The 26,138-nt window shown below is 40.2% G+C and overlaps 1 protein-coding gene across 14 annotated transcripts in view; it reads right to left on the bottom strand.

Annotated features, from left to right (window-relative positions):
• The window catches only part of DOCK10 (dedicator of cytokinesis 10), a 144,091-nt gene that overhangs the window by 16,657 nt on the left and 101,296 nt on the right, over nt 1-26,138 (bottom strand). For 11 of the 14 annotated variants that reach the window (XM_071437513.1, XM_071437517.1, XM_071437512.1 and 8 more), the window contains exons 21-45: nt 25,881-26,002; nt 25,132-25,218; nt 24,493-24,585; nt 22,365-22,483; nt 19,604-19,673; nt 17,744-17,857; nt 16,586-16,657; nt 16,046-16,192; nt 14,925-15,008; nt 12,251-12,347; nt 11,599-11,643; nt 10,971-11,146; nt 10,728-10,844; nt 9,687-9,798; nt 8,858-8,979; nt 8,658-8,772; nt 8,425-8,491; nt 7,645-7,692; nt 6,906-7,007; nt 5,911-6,035; nt 5,426-5,538; nt 4,541-4,678; nt 2,873-3,055; nt 2,210-2,320; nt 611-826 (exon numbers count right to left, since the gene is read on the bottom strand). In XM_071437513.1, coding sequence (XP_071293614.1) covers nt 611-826; nt 2,210-2,320; nt 2,873-3,055; nt 4,541-4,678; nt 5,426-5,538; nt 5,911-6,035; nt 6,906-7,007; nt 7,645-7,692; nt 8,425-8,491; nt 8,658-8,772; nt 8,858-8,979; nt 9,687-9,798; nt 10,728-10,844; nt 10,971-11,146; nt 11,599-11,643; nt 12,251-12,347; nt 14,925-15,008; nt 16,046-16,192; nt 16,586-16,657; nt 17,744-17,857; nt 19,604-19,673; nt 22,365-22,483; nt 24,493-24,585; nt 25,132-25,218; nt 25,881-26,002 — 2,795 coding nt within the window. The remainder of the gene's footprint in view (nt 1-610; nt 827-2,209; nt 2,321-2,872; nt 3,056-4,540; nt 4,679-5,425; nt 5,539-5,910; nt 6,036-6,905; nt 7,008-7,644; nt 7,693-8,424; nt 8,492-8,657; nt 8,773-8,857; nt 8,980-9,686; nt 9,799-10,727; nt 10,845-10,970; nt 11,147-11,598; nt 11,644-12,250; nt 12,348-14,924; nt 15,009-16,045; nt 16,193-16,585; nt 16,658-17,743; nt 17,858-19,603; nt 19,674-22,364; nt 22,484-24,492; nt 24,586-25,131; nt 25,219-25,880; nt 26,003-26,138) is intronic. The other 3 variants (XM_071437506.1, XM_071437509.1, XM_071437507.1) reach the window with 3 other exon arrangements.

Here is a 26,138-nt window from a genome sequence, read left to right on the forward strand (position 1 = left end):
TGCCAAATCATGAGGCAGAAAAGGGAAGACAAAAGTAATCTAAGAAAATAAAGGATTAAATGATGAAATTCTCTTCAAGTGTGAATTTCACGAGGTGTCTTACATAAGTGCATAGATTTTCTCAAGAAACTATTAAGATGACTTAGTTAATAAGGTATCCCTAGGTTATGCAGTGGAATTTTGCATCACCCATTTAGTCTTTGATGAACATGGCAACACATTATAAGCAAAGCTCCTCTCCTGGGCCATAGTGAGGGAGAAGAAAATCCTTTCTGTGGGTTACTCACTGCCCATAACCTCCTCCACACCACAGCTACTGTGCCTGTTAGGGGCAGGCAGCAAAGATGCCAAGGTGACACTGCCCTCAGCTTCCCTGTCTGCCAGTTTCAAGTCTTTCTGCAGCATGTATCAGGCACTCAAAGTCAGGCAACCTGGGATGAGCATACCACATCTCCAGGTGTTTTCAGACCTCTACTCCTCTGATTTCAAATATATGAGAGATACTGTATGATTCTCTTAATTCACTACTGTTATCAGTGTTCCAAACCCCTTTCATCAGAACAGCTCAGCCTAAAGACAGCTGGATTTCCTGTTCATTTATTCACATTACCTCTGATAAATCTCCATTTCTTGCATGAATCTTGGCCATGCTTTCGAGCCACGTCCTGCGCAGCTCAGGAGTGCTGGCATAGGAATTGGCCAGGCTGTACTGCAGATCCACCAGCATCTCAGGGTCCTTCTCGTGCTCTTTCATCTGAGCTGTGGCCATCAGAACTGTCCTGATGCGCTTGGTCAGATCCTTCACCTCTGCTGGGAAATTAACGTTCTTTGGGAAAGATAAGCAATGCATCACTGAAACCATCCACAGAGCCCCATGCTGCACCCCCAAACAAGACAAAGCTCTGCTTACAGAGGGCCTCCATCCCCTCCCTAGCTGGGCAGGCTTTGGAGCAGTCACAGTTCCAGAGCATGCACACATGGCACACAAACCCTGGGTGTTTTTTCCTGATGTCTCACAGGATGGTCCAAGTCCGTCACCTGTTCCACTGCCACGTCCAACAGCCCTGCTGAAGTCAGGGAACTGGAACAGGTGCTCCTCCATTGCTTTCTGGGTCCAGAACTGGACCCTTGCACAGTTTCCTCTGAGCAACAGCACCATGTGCTATAGATAGTCCTGCTTAACTACACTCCCAGCATGTTTCACCATGGGAATAAAGCACAAGTCTGGCTCCTGACCTTCTCACACTGTGCTAGATTAAAACAGAGTCCTTATATTACTCACACCAGCTGTTCTCAACATATTTAGCTCAGCTCCTCAGTTTTTCTTTTCCAGATAAGCAGTGAAATACATTTATTTTCAGACTTATTTCCATCCTTTGTTTTGTTTAAAAGCAAAACATTCAGAAAAAGTAAATGAAATTGAATACTCCCTCCTCTATGTCACACAGAGATAAGCAAGTCACAGAAGCAGTGTGACTGACTGCAGTGCTGTGAAATCAAAGCTGGACTTCAAAAACAAATAGAATTATAATGACATCTTATCAGATAACACACTGAATTACTTCTGCTAACTATCTACCAATTTGCTTATGCTAACTTTAATAATAATCTCAGTGGAGATATCCTAAAGTCACCTTCAGGAGAACAACACCTCCAAAGTATAAAACTGAAAATGCACATTGACATGTGTTTGGACAAGAATTGTAAAAATTAAAAACCAGAATATTTTTTCAACAATTTCTGTATAGACAATAACTATAATAGCAGTGGTAACTTGTCTAAGAGCCAAGTACGCCTTCAGTGAGCTAGCAAGGTCTTACAAAACCCAACTGTTGTGCCTGTTTTTGCTACACATTTACTGAACAGAGGAAAGGGAGCAATTGTAGACTAAAAATTGCTTGTTAACTGCAATTGTGTTCCATTAGTCCCAATGCATGACCTCTGACATGAGGCAAATGAACAAAATAAGCAATAAATAACAAATAATACAATTTTCAAATAAAAATATGTTTGTTTAAATATTATTTTCACTTATTAAGCTTCTGAGTCACAAACACGTTCACGAACTTCAGATTGCCTGAGAAAGGCACACTATGAATGCATAAATCACTGGCTAATAGAACCAACAATTTTATTTACTGAAACACTTGCTCCTGTGAAATTGTTGACCTTTTGCAAGAGGTAGTGATTGACAAAAAATGTTTCTTACTTTCATCTGCTTGTCTCCATTAGCAAAATTATTTATAATTGCGAGCGAATGCTGAAATCGAGATCCGCCAATCCCGGCATCCGCTATCAGCTGGCTCACTGCCTTGATGAGCTGCACAGGGAGCAAGCACAGGATGCAATTAGCAAAGAAATCAAGAGTTTCAGAAGAGGTTTTAACCCCTGTTTTAGTATGACTTGATGTACTTGTAATTTCATACAGTGTAATTTCATACCTCTCCTATAAAGGTAACATGTACAAAGACAGAGACTGTGAGTAGTCTTTCAAAGTTTTGTAGCTGCTCACATTTGCAGTGTAAATATGTTATTACTGGACTTTACATGTCTGTTCCTGTACTGTCAGATTCTGTTTAGTTCCTTCATCAGCTGTGCTCCAACTGCTGCAAGCAACACGTGAGTCAAGAATAGCCATTAATCTGGCAATGCAGATACATTCACAGCTGCTGTCTCTGCCTGGAGCAGAGCTGAGCAGCCCAAGAACAGCAGAGAATCCAGTCCAACTTCAGACTTGGCAGGAAAATCAAGCTGCCACAGAGAACTGCCTGTCTGAGGACTGCAAAAGGATTGCCTTGCTTCAATGTATATAAAAAAAAAAAGATAAAAACTGATGCACATCAGTTAAATATTGATCTCACACTTCACTTACCTGTAGATGGGACCTGACTATTGATTTCTGCTTGTTAAATTCAAAGTTCTTCCTCATGAAAAAATAAAGAAGAGCAGATGCTTCTGTCTGAGTTGAACGTGACCTATGGTTACAGCACTTCAGGATTTCATAGCAGAGGGAACCACAGAGATCTGCTTGTCCTTGGAAGAATGCTGATGGGAACTATTGAAAAAAATGTGTGAACATGTTCAATTCTACTCTCAGGTCTTGGTGCAGTTATTCTGAATTAACAATTTTTTTAACCTTTCAGTAACTCTCCCACAGTTATTCATACCAGGGTTTAAACAAAGCATAATCCCACATTCAAATTAAGATTAATTAAGAACAATACTCAGATTTTCCTACAAACACTGTATGCCATCAAACTGGCCTCTAGGAAGCCCAGAAGCAGCAAGGAATCTGCCAGGAATGCACAAGAGCTATCCAGGAAAAGCAGGGGGAGTTCTGCACAGATATAAAAGCTGTTCAGCAGAAGGAAAATACTTTGAGTAGCAAGGTCAGTGAACTTCCATAGGTCAAGGGTTTGAAGAGGAGGAGACAACAGAGGAGGGTTCTTCAAATCATACCCACTGTTGCCAGCAGGGTGAATGTAACAGAATGAGGGAGGAGAGGTGGAAATGCACACATGGGCTATAGATCTTAATTACTGCCTGAGGGGTTCTGCTGCAGGAAACACAACAAATCCCTGCTCCCACAGAACCATGAAGGGAGAATGCAATCCCAAAAGCTACAGGATAAACGAGAAGGGCAATTCTGGAGACTTATTCATTTTCCCCATTGCATAGAGTTCTTCTATTCCCAGCTCTCTGGGATGTCATTTAAAGCTGTCTGTGGATGGTTTACTTCATATTTCCCCCATGTGCTCCAGCTGCACTACTGGGAGAAGCATGATTTCCTCTTCTTTCCCCTGAGACAACAACCAGAGGGAGGCCACATGCTGTAAACTCAGCTACACTCCTGTGTTTCATAGAAACACTTAGGAACCAAGGCCAGCCTTGCTTATTGTCACTTCCCCAGAGCAACTGTAATGTGAGTGGTACATTCTGGTTGGTTTCCAGAGGATCTCATCTAGCTCTGAGACTTGGACATTGTGCAGCCTTTGCAGCTAGCATCAAGTGCCTAATTGACCATGCCAATTTACACAAATGCAAGGCAAGCAAAGAAACAGTTTGACACATATCCATACTGTTTCCTGTGTTTAAAACCAGGTATTGGTAGAACTGTATTAGTGTGGATGAACTTTTGGTGAAGTGTCTGGAATACTCTGCTGCTGGTTCCTCTGGGGACAGCAGTAACCATTCACTGGTGGATTCTGGAAACCAGCCACAAGGACCACAGACCTCTAGGGTTTCAAGCTTCCTTCCATAGGTGGCAAAAGCAGGAAAGGCAATGGATAAACCACAGAGCTGGACATTACTCATCTACTTACATTAAAACTTTCACCCTCTTAGCAAATTTTTCAATTTCAGAATAGAACTGTTTTTTCAGACATGGTGAACTTCTTTCATTTAATCAGCAATAAATCAGACTATCTTTGTCAGGAAGAAGTATTAATAGAGTAAGTTCAGAACTTTTGCCAAGTGTCCAATTGCCCCCAAGCTGCACTTGCTGTAGCATATTGCCAGTCATGAATAAACCCAGAGTTACCTTGCCCACAAAGAGCCGGAGAGCAGCAAAGACATGTTTGAGAGCTGCTGCTGACTGGTTGATTTGCAAAAAGAGCATGTGTGTGTCAAAGACCTTCCTCATCAACACATTCTGACAGTCAGATTGCTGGAGCTGCCTCTGAAAAGTTCACAGACAAGACAGGACATTGTGGTTATTGAAGTGAATAAACAGGAGAAGGATCTGCTGGACATTACCTTGGAGTGCTCCTAGAGAGATGCTGTTTTCAAGGTAAAATTTCTGCAGATGATGCTTTCCCAGCCTGCTGCAGACTCTGGCAGTTTTTCAAGAAAAGCAATTGCTATTCCTGTACTACTCATGGATTTGCTATGCCTGTACTACTCATGGATTGCATACACTCTATTTAAGGGTTAGGCTGACAGAGAGGGAGCACTAAAATGCAAAAGGAGCTGTTTGCTGTATTGTGGCTCTGAGACCTTCAGCAAGTCATCTGGGCTTGCTGAAGCAATCTGAGCAATTTTCAAGGAGGCAGAGGATTCACCTGCTGACTTGCAGAGATAGAGATAATAAGCAGGTTGAAAATCTGTTGTTGAAAATCACTGAACTCTAGTGAGATAAGCATGGTTCAGAAAAGGTGATGTAATACTAGATGCAAGACACTTCCAGGCAGAGCAGGGTTGTACATAGCCCTGGATATGTAGGATGTTTTTCTTCCACCTCTTTCTATTCAGTTTGGGTACTATGAACCAATTCCCTTCTAAAAGACCTTCACTGAGGCCTGGCATATCTTATTTCCCTATTCTGCTGTTGGACATTTCAGATTTTCTGTGTGCCTGCTCCCCCCAGGCCTTCCTTTCACCCCATATCCCACCAATTCAAGCAGGAAAGAAAACCAGCAAAACATACCTGGTGATTCAGAGTGTAAAGACACAACAGGTCAAGGATTATGAGGGAAACTTCTGTAGCAATGTTTGCCTCTGTGTCTACATACTGTACAATGTCTGTTTCGTTGGAGGTGCCTGCAGCATAAGAAAAGAAAGATTAAAAACAATCTTCTGAGTGTCATTAAGGATGATTAATTCTGCAATCTCGTCCTTAAGTCTCATCACAGCAGAGATGGGGTCCTAACTGCACTTTTAACCAAAGTGGTATTTTGAAGAAAACTGCTCATATGAGATGAAAGAAGAAGAAATTTGAGTCAACTCTCACCAGCTGCACCAGTGATGAGAGTACATCCTCTGTTTCAGTTCATCCCCAAAGGAGGGAAGAAACCTGACTGGGAAGTGGGATAGATGACTCCAATCTCATAATTTTAAGAGCCTCTGGTCAAGAAAAGGCCTGATCTAAATCCCACAGCATTCCAGAGGGAAGTAAATAATTTCTGTACTTACTTGCAGTGCTACTGTCAATCATCTGCAAGAGTTTGGGGTTAGAAAATGGATTTTTGCCCCGGATTATTGGTAATGTTTGAGATCTGTGGTGCTTGTGGCCATCGTGACTTGAAGTAGAATGCATCCTGCAATTGAAAGGTATCATTAAGATCAGAAAAAAAGAATAAACTACTGTGCCTATTCAGAATTTTCCATGTCAGTTCCATGCAATGCTTCTCAATGGCTAATTAAACAAAATGAAGCAAAATTCTTCAGAGAAACGAAGATGAAGGAAGTCAGTGAGGTGGACAAAACAAACGTGCTGTGATTTCTTGAAATCACAGGGGACAAAACTTCCATTAAGCACTGAAAAAAAAAGCATTGGCTTTTTCAGGCTGATGTTTATAAAACTGTCTTCGGGTGAAGAAAAACTGAGGTAAGTTCTGTTAACTCAAAATATAAGAAAAATATTTACTGTTCAAGAAAGAAATAATACAGTTTCTGTGAGGTGAAAGAAATGATGATAAACTGACAATGACAGTAAAAATACATGTGTGCATATTCCTGTGTTCTTTTAATCCTCTTTGATGCTGAAAAACACATCATTAATTTATAATGAGAAGCTTAGAACTAAAATACCAATGATTATTAAGTTTTGAAAGGATTTTATACTTTATATTTGTAACTAGTGTAGAATTCAGGAGGACTTAACATCTCAAAATTCAGGTAAATTATTTTAAAATACACTTCCTGCTACTTCTTTTAAAAATGTAATTTCATGAATTTACATGATTAAAATTATTCTAGGACAGAACTACTCCCTGAACACAACACGAACCAACAGCTTTTAAGTCAAGCCAGAGAGACTCAACTTTATTACAGTTTAAAGCTCTGGGGCCTCTGAAAGTTGTTACATATTTTGTCAACCTCTTTTCAGTCAATGACAGAGTATGAAGGCTGGAGGATGAGAGCCCAGGCTGGGGCTTTACAGAGTTAGGAATTCCATGCACCATTACCATTGTGAGAGCAGCCCTGATGCCTGGCCAGAGGAGTTTGAACCTTTCAGAGTTCCATTATTCTGGGTGGCCTGGACAAACTTAAAAGCAGCTGCAATTTTCCTGTTAAGAGAAAGAGAAAATAAGTGTTGATCTGTTATGAAACCTGACATTGATTTTGCCATGTCCCTGAAGAGTAAATGCAGGCCTGACTAAACCTGGTGTGGAGCAAGAACTAGTTCATCTGGTGACCTTTAATTTTGACAGTGCATGACATATAGACAAGTTCACAGCAGTGATATAAAATTAAAAATGAAACATGAGCTGAGACAAAGTGTGCATTCCACATTTCACAGCTGAACATGATGTCAGGGAGGCAGGAGATTTTTTTTATTGCTGTGAAACAATTATCTATGCCCATTAAAACTAATGTTTCCATGACATGGATGGAAACACAGTGTTCAAAGTTCCCTTGTTTGGCATATGCACAGAAATGTGGTCAAGAACGGCCCCAGTATTTTGGGTTATAAATGCAATAATGGTTATCACATCATGCAATTCATCCTTTATAGCAGATATTTACTCAGATATGCAACACATCACAACAACATCATTTGCATAAAAGAAAAAATGAAGCATACATTGGCTTCAGTTTCACAAAGAAATTCTTTCAAGAGAAAATTGATGTTAATCTCATTTAAGTCTAATAAATGCTGCAATATTTAAATACTGCAACACAGAGTCTGTAATACAGAATTACCTGACAATATTGCGTTTTCCTAGATATCTGAAGTTTTGCAGACAAACCCTGAAAGATAAAACAACACATTTTATGCCTATTAATGGCTTTGTACTTATGAAAAAAATGTCTCAATGAGACCTATGGTACATGCACCTGCTAGTAAGGAAAAATAACAATGCAGCAACTCCCAGCCTAGGGACACACGAGGTGTGGCAGCACTTTGCACACCCCTGTTCTCTTTCTCTGCAGTTGAAGATTTCTGCCTGGTGAGACGGCAAGGCAAAAACCCAGCTGCAAAAGCATTGCAGCATCACCAGCTGAAGGTAAATAATTCACATTTCAACTACAAGATGGTGAGGAAATTCCAAAACCAGCTACCTGCTGGATTCTGCAGTCATGCATAGAGTGCACTGAGCAAACCACCCTGGGGATGTGAAAAGCAGGTCATCCTACATTATAGGACTTTCCTTATGGCTGGGAAGTTTTGAGGAGCTAAATACTTTCCTCAAATGAAGGACAGAATCTCAACACCAAAGGGGAAACTAATATGAAAATCTCTTTTAGAAGGAAGACCCAAAGCATTATGACCCTTGTTCATGGTAATTACAACATATTGGAGGATATGTATCCTATTAATAATGTCTCATTACAACTTTGGAAGATTATAGCAAAATAATTTAAGATTCAAGAGCTATCTCAGACTATTTCAATAGGTGGACAAACCCAAAGAGGAACTGTTTGCAGCCAGCACTTTAGAATATTCAACACAAACATCAAACAACCACAAAGTAAACTTACTCTAAAATGCTGAAAAAGTCTGTTATTTCTGAGAAGGGTGCTCGCAACCAGTAGGAAATCAGTGCATCTAAGGGGAGATATTAAAATATATTATGTATCCATTACAGGGAATTAAACTTAGCCCAAAGCCTGTAAAATACACTGATAATTATTCTAATTTAATGCTCACTTGGATTCAGTACTCACAGTATTTTATAGCAGCATAAATTAAGTAGTGAATGCACAGTTTTTACCTTCTGAAATGGTTTTCATGATGTGAAGGAAGCACATAAGAAGGCTTCTAGTTTCAGCTTGATCCAGCTTGTCAAAACGAAGAGTTGACCCAATCAAAGACAAAGGTCTCATGATCTGTTGAGGTGACAGCAAAGGGCCTCATTAAGCACAGTGATGGACTCCCACCTCGAGCAAGCGTTCCCAACATTTGCACATGTACCTTTTCACACGTGTCAGTTCTCTCACTGTTTTTTTCATTGGTACTTGGGTTAGATTCAAGACTTGCTAAGGAAGCTCTGGAGTCAGCATGGTTTGCTGCAGAGATAGCTATTGATGAAAAGGCTGTAAATGAAAGTCACAGCAAACATGCTAAACTAAAACATTTATGGATACAAAAACCAACAAAAAAATGGAGAACTTAAAATGTGTCACATGCTGGATTGAGACGAGTGCTTTGAACTTCCAATAGCAAAGCTATTGATGGGTATGTTTAGTACTGAAAACATGCAACAAGTTGAAGTACAACGATTCAGTTTGCCATTTTTCTTGGCATTAAAATGGCCTGTTGCATTCTGTAAGAACTGTCCTAAGGACAGAAAAATCAGTGGAAAGATGCCTGAATTCATTTCCTTGAATTTTGAAATAGAGTTGGAGGTAGTGAATAAAATAAGTTGCGTTTCTACTCTTCTGTTAAGCATGGACAAACTAGGAATATTTGCCTCCATGAGACATCAGGAGTTTTCAGGTGAAATCTTGAAACTATTTTTAACTCAGGCAGAGACTACAAGAATGAACTCAGGCAAAGGGATTTCTTAGAGCCTGAATACTGGCATCATTCCAAAGCAGGAAGGTAAGTGAAGCAGTGGAAGTAGAACAGCTTCACAAGAGAAAGTCAATCCAAAGACACCCAAAGGGAAGAGAAACATTGCACACCATGTTTCCCTGGATATGGTATAAACAGAATTCCTCCATGAATTCTAAGCAGAAAGCACAATGGATTCAGATACACACAAATCTGCCTATGTGTCTGTTCAATCTGCCATTTGTACCTGCAATAGAGTTCAGAACATCTTTGGAGAAGGAGGTGTCCACAGAGTTTGCATGTTTCATTGCTGTCTGGCTCTGAAACCCGCCAGCCGTGCTCAGGTCATCCCTGGATCCCTGTATTTGAAAGAAACAGAACCAGCTCCAGTACTCCATAGCATTATCCATAACTTGGATAATGACAGCACACCCAGGAGGCTTGTCTAAGACTCTGAGTTTGAGAACCTACTGCCAGTTGTTTTGACATGACAGCCTTGAAGGATCAAGGTATGCTGAGCAGTTTCCTGCAATATGAGGCTCTCTCACAGTGGAAGCTGTAAAGGACTGGTCAAGTCTAACTAGTGTTTGTTTCTGAAGCATTAACACAGCACTGGGAAAGCAACATTAATTGCCATTAGCAATGCTCAAATGAAATGGAATTTCATTTGCTGGAAGGATTGAAAGAAACAATACCTCTGCAGAAATCTGCTTCTAGTTTTTGAAGCAGTATGGTTATAACATATCTTCTGTGAAACAAACATATTCTCCAGATGTGCAGTTTAAAGCTGTTTTAAGATGTTTCTGTACCCCTTCCCTCCTTCAGTTACTTGTAAGCATTCCCTCTGCCTCCTGGTATAGCTTATGGTCCCTCAGTTGCACCATCTTTGGCACAAAGCAATCCTGCAAAGACTCCATGGGCAATGGGAGGTTTACTTTACACCACTGTGTCCCAGCCTCCTGCCTGAGGACACATCCTCAGACCCCAGCCTGTGGCACATTGGGCACATTGTCTGGGGCTCCAAATCGCTAACCCTGAAATTCCAGCCCTGGGACAGCAGTGTCCTGGCTCTGTTCCAGACCCCCATTCTGTTTCATGACAGTACAGACTCCCAGGGTTTTGCAGGTGCTCTACAAATTGAGACCTCCCAAATTAAACTTTGCAGATACAAATACATCAGCAATTTCAGAACTGTATTCTGCTACCTAACTGGCGACCAGCTCTTCCCACTGGATCACACTGGCTCACTTTGATCATTTCAGTGCTCCAAGAAAACCACATGGATTACCTGATTGGAAGTATTGATATTGAAGAGGAACATGTCTTTCATGTAAATCCTCGGCATATTGTCCAAAAGCATTCCATAGAGTGGCATATACAGGTTTGCTATTTGTGCTTGTTTTGCCTGAAAATAAAAGACACAACATAATCCTCAAGAAAGCAATAAATGCATAGCAGTGGCTAAGGAAGTTCCATGGATGTTCAGGTGCTGCATGAGCAAGCAGTGGGGAAGGACAGGCAGTTTCTTTACCGGCTCAGCGTATCGGTCATCGAACGAGTGCTTGGCCATCAGGTTTTTCAGCACGGCCAAGGCCAAGTGCCTGATGTCCTGGTCCTCTTGCAAGGCAAAGCCAACCTCCCTCAGCAGGACTCCAATCAGGAAATGCTTACGGCAGAATTCATTGGTCAGTGTGTACTCTGGAATGTCTTGGGGCAGAATGGACAGGAGTGTTTAAATTAATATATAGGTTACATACATCCTGCCCATCCCCTTCATTTTCCAAATGTTCCATTGTTAAACCTTGAGTTCCTGGCCTGACTGCCTCATTTTGCCCCTTCCTTTCTCAGAATGAATGAATCCAATATAATTATCTCCCAAAATCATGCAGTTTTTACTATTTAATTATAAAAGATGATTTATATACATGAGATGATTCCCACATGAGAATCTCAGCTGTTTGCTCATTAGACTATTGACTTCTTGGAGGCACAAAGTCCAAATTTTGTTGTTCCCACATCCTAAGCTAGAAGAGTTCTAGAACACAGAGGTTGAGAGCAATTCCACTTCTGAAAATGAGAAATAACTTTTGTCTAAGATTTGCCACAATGCAGTGGTCGAAGTAAAATTCTGCTCACTGATTCAGTCATATTGCTCATACCTGATGTTCGATATTCCTGTGCTGATTCTGAAGGTGTCACAGTGTCTTCATTTTTCATAAACATAAGAAAATGGGCAAAAAAACGCAGTTTTTAATTATTAGTAAAAAAAAAATTGCTTGCTTTTTAAAAAATTTGACTCCAATTTGAACTAAACAGCTTCTACTTTCAAAAAGAAAGCCCTGAGTGTCAAAACTGAACTCGTGTTTTGATGCTGAAAACTGAGGTAAAAAGGAGACAAGAGATCATTTTTTGTTTCTCTCTCTTCCTGCTGTACCTGTTGAAATCCTCTCCTAGTTTACCACCTCCCAAGGCTATGGCAGTAGCTTTACTGATTTACTAACTCAGTCATCACAAAAATTCCAGATAAAACTTCCAGTAAGAAGCTTCCACCTCCCACCCCCTGAGCTGCCAGAGGTTGCATTTATTTACAGGCAGGCATAGTAAAATTTTATTTTTAACTGAAAATTTATTATTTTTATTTTTAACTGAAATGTTATTTTTATCACACTGCTTAAGTACCACACCTGAAAAGCTGTTGGGGGCTTCTGAGCCTGATGCACAGACATGGCTCTGGGGAGAGTTATTTATTACCTGCTCTTTGAACCTCCCAACAATTCACTGTGGCACAGAATTCCCCTGAGGGGGCCTTACCAGGTATGTTTGAAGACCTTATTGGCAGGCACAGAGGGATGAAGTGCTCATGGTGACAGACTTCTTGGAGAAAGTCAAATTTGAACTGGTGCAAAGTCTGAAAATCACAACAAGCAATGGTTCAGTTCACATTAAAACAGGGAAAATGGTGAGACAGAGCTTCACTCCTTATCTCCACCTCAAACTTCACACTCATACCCAACAATGCAACCTTAGAGCTTGCTATGCCAAGCTGCACAAACAGTAAACATGTGGTTTTCATCTCTGTTATCAAAAGAATTTGTCTCAGACAAAGAAGCTTTTTGGATTTTTAAACTATGATTTTTGATTGAAGATGAAGCTACACTGGGTCTTTTGATGGCATATACCCCAGCATTGAATCATAGTGAGGTATCTTCTCCAGTCCACAGACATTTTGAACCATCATAGCTGTTATGACTTTTGTTTTAAATAAAGTTTCAGCCACACAGGTCACACCCAGAGCTTCAGTAGCAAAAACTTCCTCTGTTGATGCCAATGAGTTCCACCTCCAAGGGATTTGGCTAATATATAGTTTTGGTATTATTTATTTAATATCTCCCTTTAAAGAAGCCATCCAGATAATTTCTGGAGCCTTGCACCTACCTCGAGAATTTATCATTCCTTCTGTAATGATGTGATATTGAGCTATAAAGACAATGCACCATTTCCAGCAACACATTTTTATTTCCATCATCTCACCTCACTGTTCTCAGTGGCCAGGCAGTCATTCAGCAGCAGGGTTACTCTGAATGCCCTAACACTAGAAAGCACTTGTAAAAGTCTTTTAATTTGCACTAAAATTAAATTGTAGCATTTCTGCTGCCACCAACAGGCTTGGATACCCAGGAAATGCACTTTTCTGAGTCTACCAAGTAGGGGATGGTAGGGAATTTTCTCCTAAAATATTTTCTCCTAAAAATATATTGTTTATTGCCCTGTAGTATCTCTTCAGGAATACAGCATGTTAGCTGGACATGCTAATGGCAAATAAAGAAGTGAAGCATCTGAAATGTGTTCCCCAAGAGGAACTGTGACATTTTGAGGGAGCACAGCAATGAACTGATTTCTAATGAAGTATTTCAACTTTTAAATACATGTTTCTCAAAACAATATTTAAATGTCACAATATGGAATACCATAAGGGACATTTCCCTGGAACAGAAATTATGTTGCTTCATCCAGAATTACAATATATTGAAACTACACTGCTACAGACTGATACACCCACAAAATATTCAGGCAACAATATACACTTAAATTTTCTGAAAAGACAGGTCAGATTTCAGTATTTTCTTTTGATACATAAATAATCAAGTTAAAGAGGCAAAAAACAGAAAAAGAAATCTTTCAGCTTAGGCATTGGACTGAAATTAAAATGATGCAAGGCTTCTCTCTCCTTGAGTTCAGAAATCTCTGATTTTATTTTGTGACTATTGTTTCCAAGTGGCACAAAGCTGCTCCAGCTGCACATCTGTCACAGCTCCACAGTGAATCTGCTCCCACACACTGGCAGATGGGTCTGGAGGGATGCTGGCAATGTTCACACACTTACTGCCAAGAAGGTGCTAAGTACTGCTCTGCACACTGATTAATCTTAGGCTTTTCCAGTGACCATTAATGGGCTTTTTTAATTAAACATCTGTTTTTGTGGCTGAATGTATTTAGGGAAGTCTGAAATGTGGAAACAGTTTTCAGATTGCATAATATTATTTACAGAATTACAGACTTCAGGCTATGACATTAATAACTGAGATACTCCATTCTACAGATGTTCCAGAGATTAAGGGAAAGACCTGAGTTCAGAATGAAGTTGGTTTTAGCAAAAAGCAAAGCAGACCTGGAGTAATCTCAATCTTCAGCTACAAATGCACATATTACCAGTAAAGAATTATAAAAAGCTAATGGACAAAAGCTTTGTTAGCTTTCTGAGGAAAGATGAATCATTCAAAGTGTATATCTTGACTACACTGTGTTACTAAATATATGCTCAAACTCTGGCATGGAAGAGAAAACGCCCGTGACTCATCCTGATGGATGAAGAGCAAAGGAGTCATGCTGAATAATTTGGGGACCTCCTGCTGTTTGAGATTTATTGTTCAAACTGTATCAGTGACTAGTGCAGGTATTACAGAAGAAATCCAGGCTGCAGGGAATTTTACTCATAGCCAGCACAAGCTAATTTGGATTAGATTTACCTTCTTGCATCATCAATGAGGTAAGACCATGGCATTCACACAAAGCAAAGATGTTACAAGCTCACTTGAGTTTACACAATGATAACTTTTTAATATGCTCTTACTTTATTCTCCTCAAAGAAAACTACTGCTGATGATATTTATAGACAGATGTACTTTCAAAAAATTAAAGCTTAAATTCAGTCTTTTGGATTTTTTGGTCTGAGCAGTCTGTGCAGAGTCTGCTTATGCAGGTCTCACTGAGTAGTTGTTTGAACATGGCTATTTACTCCCAGAGAAGGGGGCACATGGATATTAAACCCAGGAGGTTTTAATCCATATTTACTCTAAATGTTTTCACTGACTTGAGTTCTGAGCACGGGGAAGTCATGGAATCATAAATAGTTTCAATATAAAATACATTCTGCTAGTCAGTCACTCTAGAAAAACAGACACAAACAGATAAATCAGAGCCATACCTTGCTATCTCCAGCCCCAAACATACTTATATAGTTGTTGACCATCCTGAACACAAATCCACGATCCATAAATGTAAAACAGCGCTAAGAAAGGGGGAAAAAAGAATTACTATTTTATAGAAAAAAACCCAATACATGGCCTCAGTTACCAGGCTGATCACTTTTGTCACCTGCACACTGGAATTATGTGCACAGATGAGATAAGCATTAGGCAGGTCAAGGAACATCAGGGACCTGGTGAATCTCCCTTGATTTTTATATTTGTTTTCAGTAATAATGAATTAATCAAACTTTATTTTCACTGTGTCTCCAGCCTAAAGCAACCACCACAATGCACTGGAGAAAGCTGCTCTGGTGCAGCCACTCCTGTGGGGCAGCACTGCATCCCCCACTGGAGGAGGCAGCTGAGCTGAGCATCCCCTCAGTGACAGGGCAGGGACTGGGGAGGAACCAACTCCTCCAGTGCTCATGGTCTGAGCTGTGCTCTCTCTCTGGGACAAAGTGTGACACTACATTGCTTCCTGGTGAGAACACGGCTCTTCCTGACTGCTGGGGCTAAATATTGTCAGCAGGTGTAAAGGTTTTGAGGGCCTTGGTTCTGCAGTTGCTGACATCTTTTCCTTGCAGACTCAGCCTACAGGTAGAGAATGCAATCTTGAATTCCCTCCTTCTCTGCAGTTCCTGAACTCTGCAAAACTAGCAAAGCCTTCTGCTACACACATTCAAACATGGTTCCTTGATTAGGAACAGTTAATCCACCCACAGTCATTCAGAATTACAGCATTTAACAAAAGAACATCAGCTTCAGTCTAACTCACATTCCTTACCAATTGTTTGACCCATTTGAATATAAGGTAAGAATCTGCAAAACTTGAAAACTTTGACTCTTTAAGAGCATAGACAGAAATGAATTAAAATTGCTGTAGAGCAGATTTACATGAAGCTCTTGCATCCTCAAAGACCAAAGGCCATAGAAAACTGAACAGTCACCACTGAAATTGGGAATTGAGCCATCTTCACTCAGAATTGGTTTTATTCCCTTTGACTAGACTGGACTGGTCTGGAGCTTGTATTAAATATGGGGAAGTAAGTGCATGTGCTGTAATGCCAGAACACCTCACCTTGAGAAATCTGGCAGTGCTGTAGTTTGCATTCCTGGTTTCCTCAAGAGCATCTTTGTACTTCCAAACAACATGGTCTGCTAAAACCATCACAAGTGTGTCCAGCTCAGTTTGAAATGATTCTGGAAACCTCTGAGTCCGAGAAACCTAAGCAGGGAATAGATCATCAACTGAAGAGTGCATGATGTTGCACATCAAACATTCTGGCCAAGAATAAAGACAATAAACCACTGGCCATTCTATATAGAAGAAAAATATTCCTAGAGTTCCATGGATCTATTCTGAGCACAAACCCCAAACAGAAGAGTCTGGTCCATAGGCAAATGGGAAATATGTCCTCAACCTGTCTTTGTACAATCAAGAACAGGTTTGAGCCTAGCAGGTAAGATAATGTTTTTGTAGGTCAACTAAATATTTTACCAAGTATCACAGGATTTATTTTATTGGCCAGCCAAACAGTTAGGTTCAAGTACATTCAAGTGTATTTGCCAGGATTCTGCATTTTATATTTTCCCTAAGAGATTTTGTATATAAACTTACCTTTATTTTGTTTGTATCAACCAAGTGCTGTGCCATTGATTTTAAGATGACTGCAAAGAAGAACCAGGAATGCTGTTCAAAAGAAGGAAAAGAGAGCAGGAATAATGATTACCTGATAAACACCTTATGATGCATCACCATTCCTTCCAGATGGATTGCATGTCTTGGTAATGCACAGCGTTAAACACTACGTGACAAATAAATTTAAAAATCTAAGTGCCATGTATTTGAGTAACACTGGATCATGTCCTTAAAAGAGGTGAAGCCATCTCAGGCATTTTGTCACTGTGGCTTTTTGCAATAAGGAGCCTCCAAACAGCACTCCTACAAACTCCCATTCCTACTGAGCACTGTCTTCATGGTTTGCTTGCAGGGACTGGCAGAAAGGTGTGATGCAGAGAGCCTCAGAGAATAACGTGCCCTGTGAGTTCCAGCAGATATTTGGTAATTTGGCACAGAATAAGATGGTACTTGAACAGAGTGGTTCTTCAAATACCATTTGAAATGGTGAATAAGTATGATACAGATTAATGACTCAGGATATATGTGAAACAAATACACTCCAAAAGCTTATACATTGAAAAAAAACCCCAAACCTTCCCACAATAAACCCAACCACAGGCACTTTTTTGTGGCTGGCCCACCATTTCTACAGGTTTTATGCTTTTTTCAGACTATTTTTGCTAATGGCTCAATAAAGAAAATCAGAACTGGTTCATTTTAAACAGGTGAACACATTTTTTGTCTCTGGGAAGTCCTGGGCAGCTCTTGTATTATAACCCAGAGGCACAGGGACAGACCTTACAGATGTATGAATTTCATACAGATCAATATTTTCCTTGCATCTTCCAAGTTAAAAATTAAAACAGAGTATCTTAAAAGCAATTACCCACATCATACTGTGTAAGAATTAGGTCTCAGGTTCTGACTGAGCTGTAATAGACAGGAAGAATTTTATTATGCAAACCACAGCATCCTGAGATACGTGTTATGCTGAGAACCTGCAGCATCTCTGCTCATTCTGACTGTGGAATCACTGCAGGACATGATTTGGACAAAGGTCATTCAGGGAAAAGGAAGAGGAGAAAGAGATGAGTGATTTTCAGGCAGAAAACCAGTAGTAAAACTACTAATGTGCTAATTCAAGCTACGATTCACCTTTAAGACCTGTTTCACAGTTACTTGTTCATTTGACTTCAGCAGCCCAGTCACATTCTTGGATAGCTCCTCATGGACAGTTCTTTCATCAAATGATTTGGTCCTGAACACATACTGGAGAAAGAAAAAATGAAAAATTTCAAATGTCCATTAAAACAAATACAAAAAAGCCTCAGTAGGAGATGATAAATCATTTGTGTACCACTAACAGCTGACAATCTTTGCTGCCAAAAGATCTTGAGCAAACAATCCATTCACATAAAGTTTAATTTCCCTGGAAGTAATGGCACAACCCTACAGAACCTCAGCTTTAAACACAGCATCCTGTTGATTTCAGCTTAATGTGAATCAAGAGGAAATTCTGCTTAAAATCAGAGTTATCATTTAATTCTCAATAGATTATAGGATCCTGACACCTCCAAACTGCCTAAGCCATTCCACCTGGGAAGGAAGGAAAAGGCAGGCAGAGGAAGAGTGGAGGGTTTTCCACCCACCTAGTCCAGGTCACTTCTCACCTGCTCCTTCCCTCCAGTGGCAACAGCTACTCAGAGCTGGTAACAACTCCTCATCCTGAAAGGTGTAGAGCACCCACTGCAGCTGACTGATGGGCAAAATTATACTCCTTGTAAAAACTGAGCCCCCAGGGGAGGAATTTACCTACCAAGTTGCTAGGAACTCATAAATCTACCATGACTCAACAATTTAAGCTAATAGTTTGGTACCACTGCACCTTCCCTAAAGCAAGAGCTCTGACAGGGAATCACTTGAGATTAAAAATCTTTTCAATACAACCAGGTTGGCAAAAGAAACAAATATTTCTTGAAAACACATTATTAATATTCAGCTTTGTTTCCACAGCAGATGCCATAAGCTTCTCCCTGTGCAGTTTGGCACTTCTGGGTCCAGTTATTTAAGTCAGTGTAATTTCACATTATTGCTGCATTGTGAGTCACAATTCTCGACTTACTTATTCCCAAAACAGCATTTGTAAAGTAGGCATTTGTTTCCTTACAGATGGAAAACAAAGAGATTACCAGTTATTGAGTTTTGACTGCTGCTGGAAATGAGAAAACAGACCAAGTGGACTTATGGTGTAACTTAATGATCACCTGAAATTTCAAACATTATTAGCTGGTCATGTAGTAGATATCTACTGCAATTTTGAAAAGGTATTGAGTAGAAGAAGTTTTAATACCCATTTAATTAACCTCATTTACATGTTACATAGTTTATTTATTTTGGAGCCTGAAGAGCTCTGCTGGACCTCAGCAGAATTCTTCTGTGCTTAAACTGGGGTACTTGAGACTAAAATTGAACTACTGAGAGGCTGAGGTGCATGACCTGTGAACACATACATTCATACAGACTGCAAGCAGCATCAAATGTCTCTACTGGTACCTGTAGAGTTGAAGTTTCACAATCTTTCATGTTAACTGCCCCTTCCCTTCTCTCAAACCCTGCACAGTGGGAAATACTTGCTTTAGCATCATTTCAAAGGCTGACACCCTACCCTCCCAAAAGCTCAGTGGTAGTACATTTGCACCAGGTTTTGGCTCTAAAATGTAAGTTCTGGTTATCAGCTGAAAGCACTGCAGCTTCTCCCTTCTCTGCTTGCTCAGCTTGGTGTTCTATGGGAAAAAAAAGCTGCAGCAGCAGCAGAGACCTGAGCAGCTGCTTGTCCTCAACAGAAGAGTTTTAAAGTCTCTTAACCAGAGTCTCTCAGTGGTAGAAAGTTATGATGCAAATGCAGAAAAAGCTACAAACAAGTAGAACTAAGAGTAAACAGGAAAAAAACCCACAAAACCACCAAACTCAACCCATCTCTCCACAAAAACATGAACATTTCAACACCGGCCGTACCGTCACGTAAGAATTGATGCAGTTGTCTAGTTGTTCTTCATGGCACTTGGCAACAATGTTGGTGAGGACTCTGCAAGATAAAAGAAGAACAAAAATTGAGCTACTTTTTGTCATAAGGCAGAGGAAGTCTTCTTGATACTCACATTGTACTGTTCTTGTAAGCTCATCTGAAACAGTGCATGAGGGATGTGATCCAAATGATGAATAACATGTGCAAAATCTGTCCACTGGGAAAAGCCAGTCATTTCTTGGGCTTTCCACTGCTTGGACTGTGCTGTTATATATGCATTTGCTTAATATTGCACCCAGTGCTAAGGATAATAATTGTACTGTCACCACAACAAGAGAAAACATTAACTGAACTTTATGCAGGTCTTGGATACGTAGGGATAACAAAAACTAGAATATTTTAATGAAACAGAGAGGCAAGAGCACCTTTCTCCAGGAATGCTACTTGCTAAGTTCTCTCAGCCCTTTGTAACTGCAAATCCCCTGACACTCTGCTCATGCTGGCACAGCTGCTCAAAGAGAAGCCCAGGGCTGGGCTGCAGCCTGAGCAGGTCCCTCTGCAGCACTGGCTGCTCCTGTCCCTGCACCCTCAGCACAGACAAGTGAAGACACCACAGACAAGCTTGGGGATCAGCCACAGAGAAGAAAATTGCTTGGATCACACCAAGCTCAAAAACTGAGCTCACGCTCAAAACCTGAGCTCCTACAAACAGCAGGAAACTGTGAATTTAACTGTGTGAAAGTGAGAATGGCAGCAAAGTTTTCTCTTCAATTTGTATCTCAAACCATCCTTGCTTGAGATCATCCTGTTCCAGAAAACATAAATCTGGGCAAGAAGTCTTCAACTTGACCATATCCTTTCCTTTTGATTATTGGGAGCTCATTTTTTAAGGATAGTTAATATAAAAAAGACTCTGCAATTTTATAATCTTATTTTTATGTTAAAGAATTCAGGGTTAGGCATAGTAACAGTATAACTAAAATAGATTAATAATATGGCCCACATACAAGTGCTCCTTTTGACTGTCTTGGTAATTTGAATGACTTCTGGCAATTCTTATTATTGGATCCAAAAGCTTTCTAAGTCCCTTAAGTATTTTTAATTTATCTCATTTCTTGCTTTTAGTAGGAGAAGCAAAACTTGTAGCAAAACACAAAAGCTATGGCAATTAGTTGTGGGCATTCTGATTTTTTAACCTTCATTATGATTTGAAACTGAAATGAATTCTGGCAAAAATGTGACAGAGAAATGATGACATGACTGGGCCCCCAGACAAGTAAATAACCATGAGTATGAGAGGAATAATGTTTCCTCCACAACACATAAGCCAATCCATGCTCTCATTCTGCTGTTGTTGCTTTCAGAAAGTTCAACACAAGCTGCTTCAAGCTATTCAGAGCAAAACACAGTGTGTATATATAGGACACATCAATCAATGAATGACACACAGCAGACATGCATATTCCCATTGGCATCAGCTCTGCCAGCACAAAAGACAAGACACCACACATGCAAGAAAAACACTGAGAATCCTTCTTATTTTCCTTTTTTTTGGGCCAGGTGTGCGTATAGTCAAAATTTGAAGCATGGAAAAAAAGAATATCCGTCCATTTTTCCATCTAATCATTAAACCTGTATTTTAAACAGCTGCTTCTTCTGCAGCATCTTCCCAGCCAGTTAACTGATGCTGAAATTCTACCCTAGGACACAATTCATCATTTTCTCTAGACTTAACATCAGTTGATTTGCTGGCCACAAAGGTGTCCCCAACAAAAGTCTGCTGGCCTCTCTGCCTTTAAAAACAGTGCGCAGTGATGAAATCCCACACACTTATGAGGAAAGGATCTTTTAACCATAGTACCTAGCTGTGGTAAAACTGGACTTTGCCCTGAAAAATGATCCTTTGATAAAGCAGATTGAAACTCTTGCTTTCCAAGGCTAAGATGGAGAACTCTGCTTCCTTGTTCCTTTAAGTTCCCCTAAATAATCATTCTTCAGGAATGAATTCTGAAGCACAGTGTGTGGAAGGAAAGGAAGAACACTGACAGCAGATCAGTCTAACGGGTTGCAGAGGACAGTGGTAATTTTTTCCTAGTAGGAGTATTGTAGTCCCCATGTTTAGCTGCTGGAGGAAGGACAACAAAAACATCACTATGGACACAAGTAAATGCAACACAACTTTCTGCCCTCCTGCAGAGACCAATAATAATAATCTTGCCAATATTTTTTTCCTGCTGCCCTGATTAACAGCATCAATAAAGACAATTTCATTATGTGAGGGGTGAGAGACTCAGCAAATCATTGCAGTTATTTGCCTGCTCTCTGGAAAATGCTTCTATTGCTTTTCAGTTATTGCTGATATATTCTAATTAAAAAATGCCCCTGAATGGTGTGACCTGGTTCCATCTGCACTGGATGCAGCAAGATGTTGAGCTCTCCCCGTGCTGAACTCCACATCCTCAGAACCAAGTAGAAGCCAAAGTTGAAACCCAGCTTTGTCAGGAAACTCTTAGGGGCTCAGGAATGAGACCTTCCCCTAGGATTGCCTCAGGGCAATCAGACATCCCCACCATGGTCAATAATTTCCAGCCACATGATCCCAACACTTCCATGTGCTATTTGCAGAGCCCAGTTCTGGGGGAAGCAGCATTCTCACCTACTGAAGTCTAAATGAGCAGCTATAACTGGACTAACATCTGCATTTGTGCTCCTGAGTGAACTCTGTACATCCCACAGGAGTTACCCAGATACCTGGTCACAGCTGTTCCAACTTCATCATCACTGTTTTGCACCAAAACCCAGAAGAGTTGGTTCAGGACCACAGGAAGAAAATTCATAATCACATGGATCTTCTCAATCCTCAACAAATTCTGCAAGGGAGGTAAGAAGGAAAGTGAGAGACTTTCAGTGTAAGCAATGAGAGCTGGCAGGCGCCAGCAGGTAAAATGCAGAGCAGCCACTGGTAACAGCAGCAGGAAAACAGGGCAACCAAGTAGAGAACTGGCTCCCCATGAGGCTTACTTTAAATATGACCATCAACACAACTGTAGGTATTGTCCAAATTTCAGAATTCCAGTATCTTGTGCTATACTGACTTAAGGGCAAGAAAAAAAGGAGAGAAACCAAAACCAATTTTTATATTTCACTAAGGATACTATCTGAGGGCAATAAAAGAAGTCAACTCTTTCCAAAATATGCATTTTCTAGTATTTTTACTAGAAAATGTATAGTATTTTATCTCTTTTTTTTTCTTTTTTTTTGATGCAGAGATCTGATAAATGCAACATGTGGTGGCTAAAATACTTCTGTTAAAAGCACAGTGGTAAAAATGAATAATAACACGCTATCCTGACATTATTATCTTCTCTAACCAAGGAAGGCACTGAGCTTTTAATAAAAAACAATAAAAAACAAACAAACTCCTTTGAATTTCTCCTATATTTTTATTTCAGGCATGTCCAAATAATTCCAGAACTTCTAACAAAGTACTAACAATTCATAAATAAAAGCAAAATATCCTAGGGAAGATTATTTACTATGGTCATATTGCATAGTTAATTCCTTGTTGCATACAACACTGTCTCTGTTTTCTAATAAATTCAATGGAATATTTTCAGAAGGTAAACTAGAAACAGCAGATAAAGAATGGTGCAATTCTGGTGGTTTAGACAACCAGCTTACTGACTAGCAAGTTTTAAAGCTTTTATGGATTCCTAAACTTTGCTCATTATGCTTAATGGCTTTCCAAAAATTAATTTAGGACTTCATTCTGAAGAGGTATAACCTCTAAATAACACTGATGCTTTGATTTGTGAACACATAACTCAATAATTTCTTTAAATCAAGACATTATTTGAAAACACAGCCAGTCTTTTCAGGTCTGCAGGTAGAGCTGCATCTACAAACAAAAGTAGTGGCCATCCTTATGGATTTGTCCAGGGAACTACCACAGTTTATTGGAACTATTCTTTGCTTATTAAAGAAAAAAATCTCTTCCCAAGCAGCTGGTATCTGATGAAGGTACACTCCTACAGGAAAACATCACCAGTGAAGGAAAGGGGAAAGCACCTACATGGTGCCAACATCTAAACCCCCAAACACCTGCTGGATTTTACAGAGTGCTAAAAGGAAATACAATAAATGTCATAATATGATATTCCAGTCAGTTCAGAGATGGAACAGAGTCACATCTGCCTTCACTTTTCTTGCTCATCTGTCTTTAATGTTCCACAAGCACAGTGCACAGCAAGAACTCTGGATTTCAGCACTCATGAACAGATGAAGAATTAGGACCTTACATTTATCTGCTGCTCTTCTAATTTTCTGGTCACACTCCTTTCTTCTCAGAGTTTTTGACCTCTACTGAATACAGGCACATTTAATGCAGCTCTTGCTTCATTTTTGCAGATGTTCTTTCTGGTTTCAGAACTTGGGAGGCAACAAGCACCCTTGATTTATACACACCAAATTCCCTGAGCAGGCCTTGGAACAGCATCCAGGATTTTAGAGGAGGTTAGGATAGAAGTTATTTAAGGTAAGAGAGGATTATCAGCAATACTGCAGCTCCACATCTCCCTTCCTCAGACATTACTGGGGCAACATTCCCTGATCCCTGATGGGATCAGAGCTTGGCATGGCTGGATTAGCTGCTGCTGGGGCAGATGCAGCCCTGCTCTAGATGAGAGGGGATGGGAGGCAGCTGGTGACCAGCAGAGCATCTGTCACATCAGCTCCATCTGACTGGAGCTGTCACAGACCCTGTGCCCCCTGGTAAACCTGTGCCATGGTTGGAGCTCTGCACTGGGGGATGAGTGGAGAGAAAGCCCTAAATGCAGTTGTACAGTACAATTTGTGGGTTGTACTATATGGGTTACTTTACCTTACAAGAATTGATAAAGTGTGAGGTAGGAGGCTGAGACAGATCCTTTTCCCTCTCCTGGCACTGATGGAAAAAGTTATTCAGGTAGGGATCCTAAAATAGGAAACATTCAAATTAATATATATTATAGAGGATTAGAATTTGGTGCCAGAAATTGATTACAGCAGTCACCCATGACACCCATAAACACACTTGGTCCCCACCATCTTATATGGGAGTCACTGAAAGAAAATCAATTCATTGAGTCCAACCCATTGGTCAGCACAGCTTGCTAAATGCCAGGTGCTCTGACAAATCCTTTTTCACTGTTGTGAGTGATTAATTTTTTCCTCACAACCCATGAAATTTCAAAGGTCAGACTTTTTTTTTCTTGGTGGTGCTTATAATTTATTTTCTTGCTGTTTAAACTGATATTCCACAATTTTTCTATTGGTATAATGTTAAACAATTTTTATTTTTGCTTGAATTGTGTCACCTTAAAATATGTATTCCATCATTGGCATCTTGTCCTTCTGTATTGAAATAATCTTTAAATGTCACAGAAACAAATTCATGCATGATTTAAAAACCCCTTTCAGACGTGCCCTGACACTTTTTGTGTGTAAGCAGGTCACAGAGCTAAGGGGAATGTTGGCTTACCTGAGTATTTACTGTTGATACAACGAAAGTAGAGACTTTGAAAAGTGGTTTCCCACTGTCTACCCATTTTATATCACTGCCAATCTGCTGTCAAAGCAAAAACAACAAAAACATATTTTTCCACCTGTTTCCTACTTATTGAAGTTTGCATCAAATTTTCAGTGCACAGCTTTGCACACGAGAGTGCCTGACCTGCACTGGCTGCTGTGCCTTCACAAACACCATCACTGCAGCACAGACCCACTTTTCAGCACAAGACCAATGCTGCCATTCAAGGGACCAGATCCTGCCCCACCCTGTCCTCATGACAATGGCAAAACAAACACAAGGAGGCAGAAATAATCCAAGCTGGACTGGATCAGCAGGAAAATATGATATCACACCACAGAACTGGAGAATGAATCATGACTGTGGATCACATCAGCTGGAGAATGAATGTCATATGGCCTGAGTTTGTGAAAGAAACTCTTTTTGACCACTCTGATTCACATTTTGAGGAGTTATAACACTGGAGAATACATAAAATACACTTTTCCATATACACCTGTGAATCAGCAGCATAGGACACTCAGCTCAGTGCTCCATATATTAGTTCCTATAGTCAGGGATATACAAATAAATATCCTAAACCAGAAACCCTATTTACATTTACTATCCTCAGCAAATGCAAACGGAAATCTGATCTCATGAAAAACACCTGGAGATGAGAGCTCTGTGCCATGTGAGTGGCAAGGAGGGGGAGTGAATACCTTTGTGCTTGCTGGCTCCTGCAGGCTCAGGTAGTTGGGGGGCAGGCTGCTGGCCACTGGCACCTGGTGCTCCTGGGAAGCCAGCTGGGCATCTTTCAACAAAGGGAGCCAGGCAAACCCCACTGTGCACAAGAACAAATGAATAGGACTCTTTGGAAAAACAAAGCTTAAAGGAAGACAATAACATCCAGCCAAAAATTTTGAAATCCTTATTTGAATGTATATAATGCATATTTATAATTGAAAATAATTCTACTA

The sequence above is a fragment of the Agelaius tricolor genome, unplaced genomic scaffold, assembly GCF_023055355.1.
Source record: "Agelaius tricolor isolate 1412-34295 unplaced genomic scaffold, bAgeTri1.0.p SCAF_12, whole genome shotgun sequence".
Classification (NCBI taxonomy): Eukaryota; Metazoa; Chordata; class Aves; order Passeriformes; family Icteridae; genus Agelaius; species Agelaius tricolor.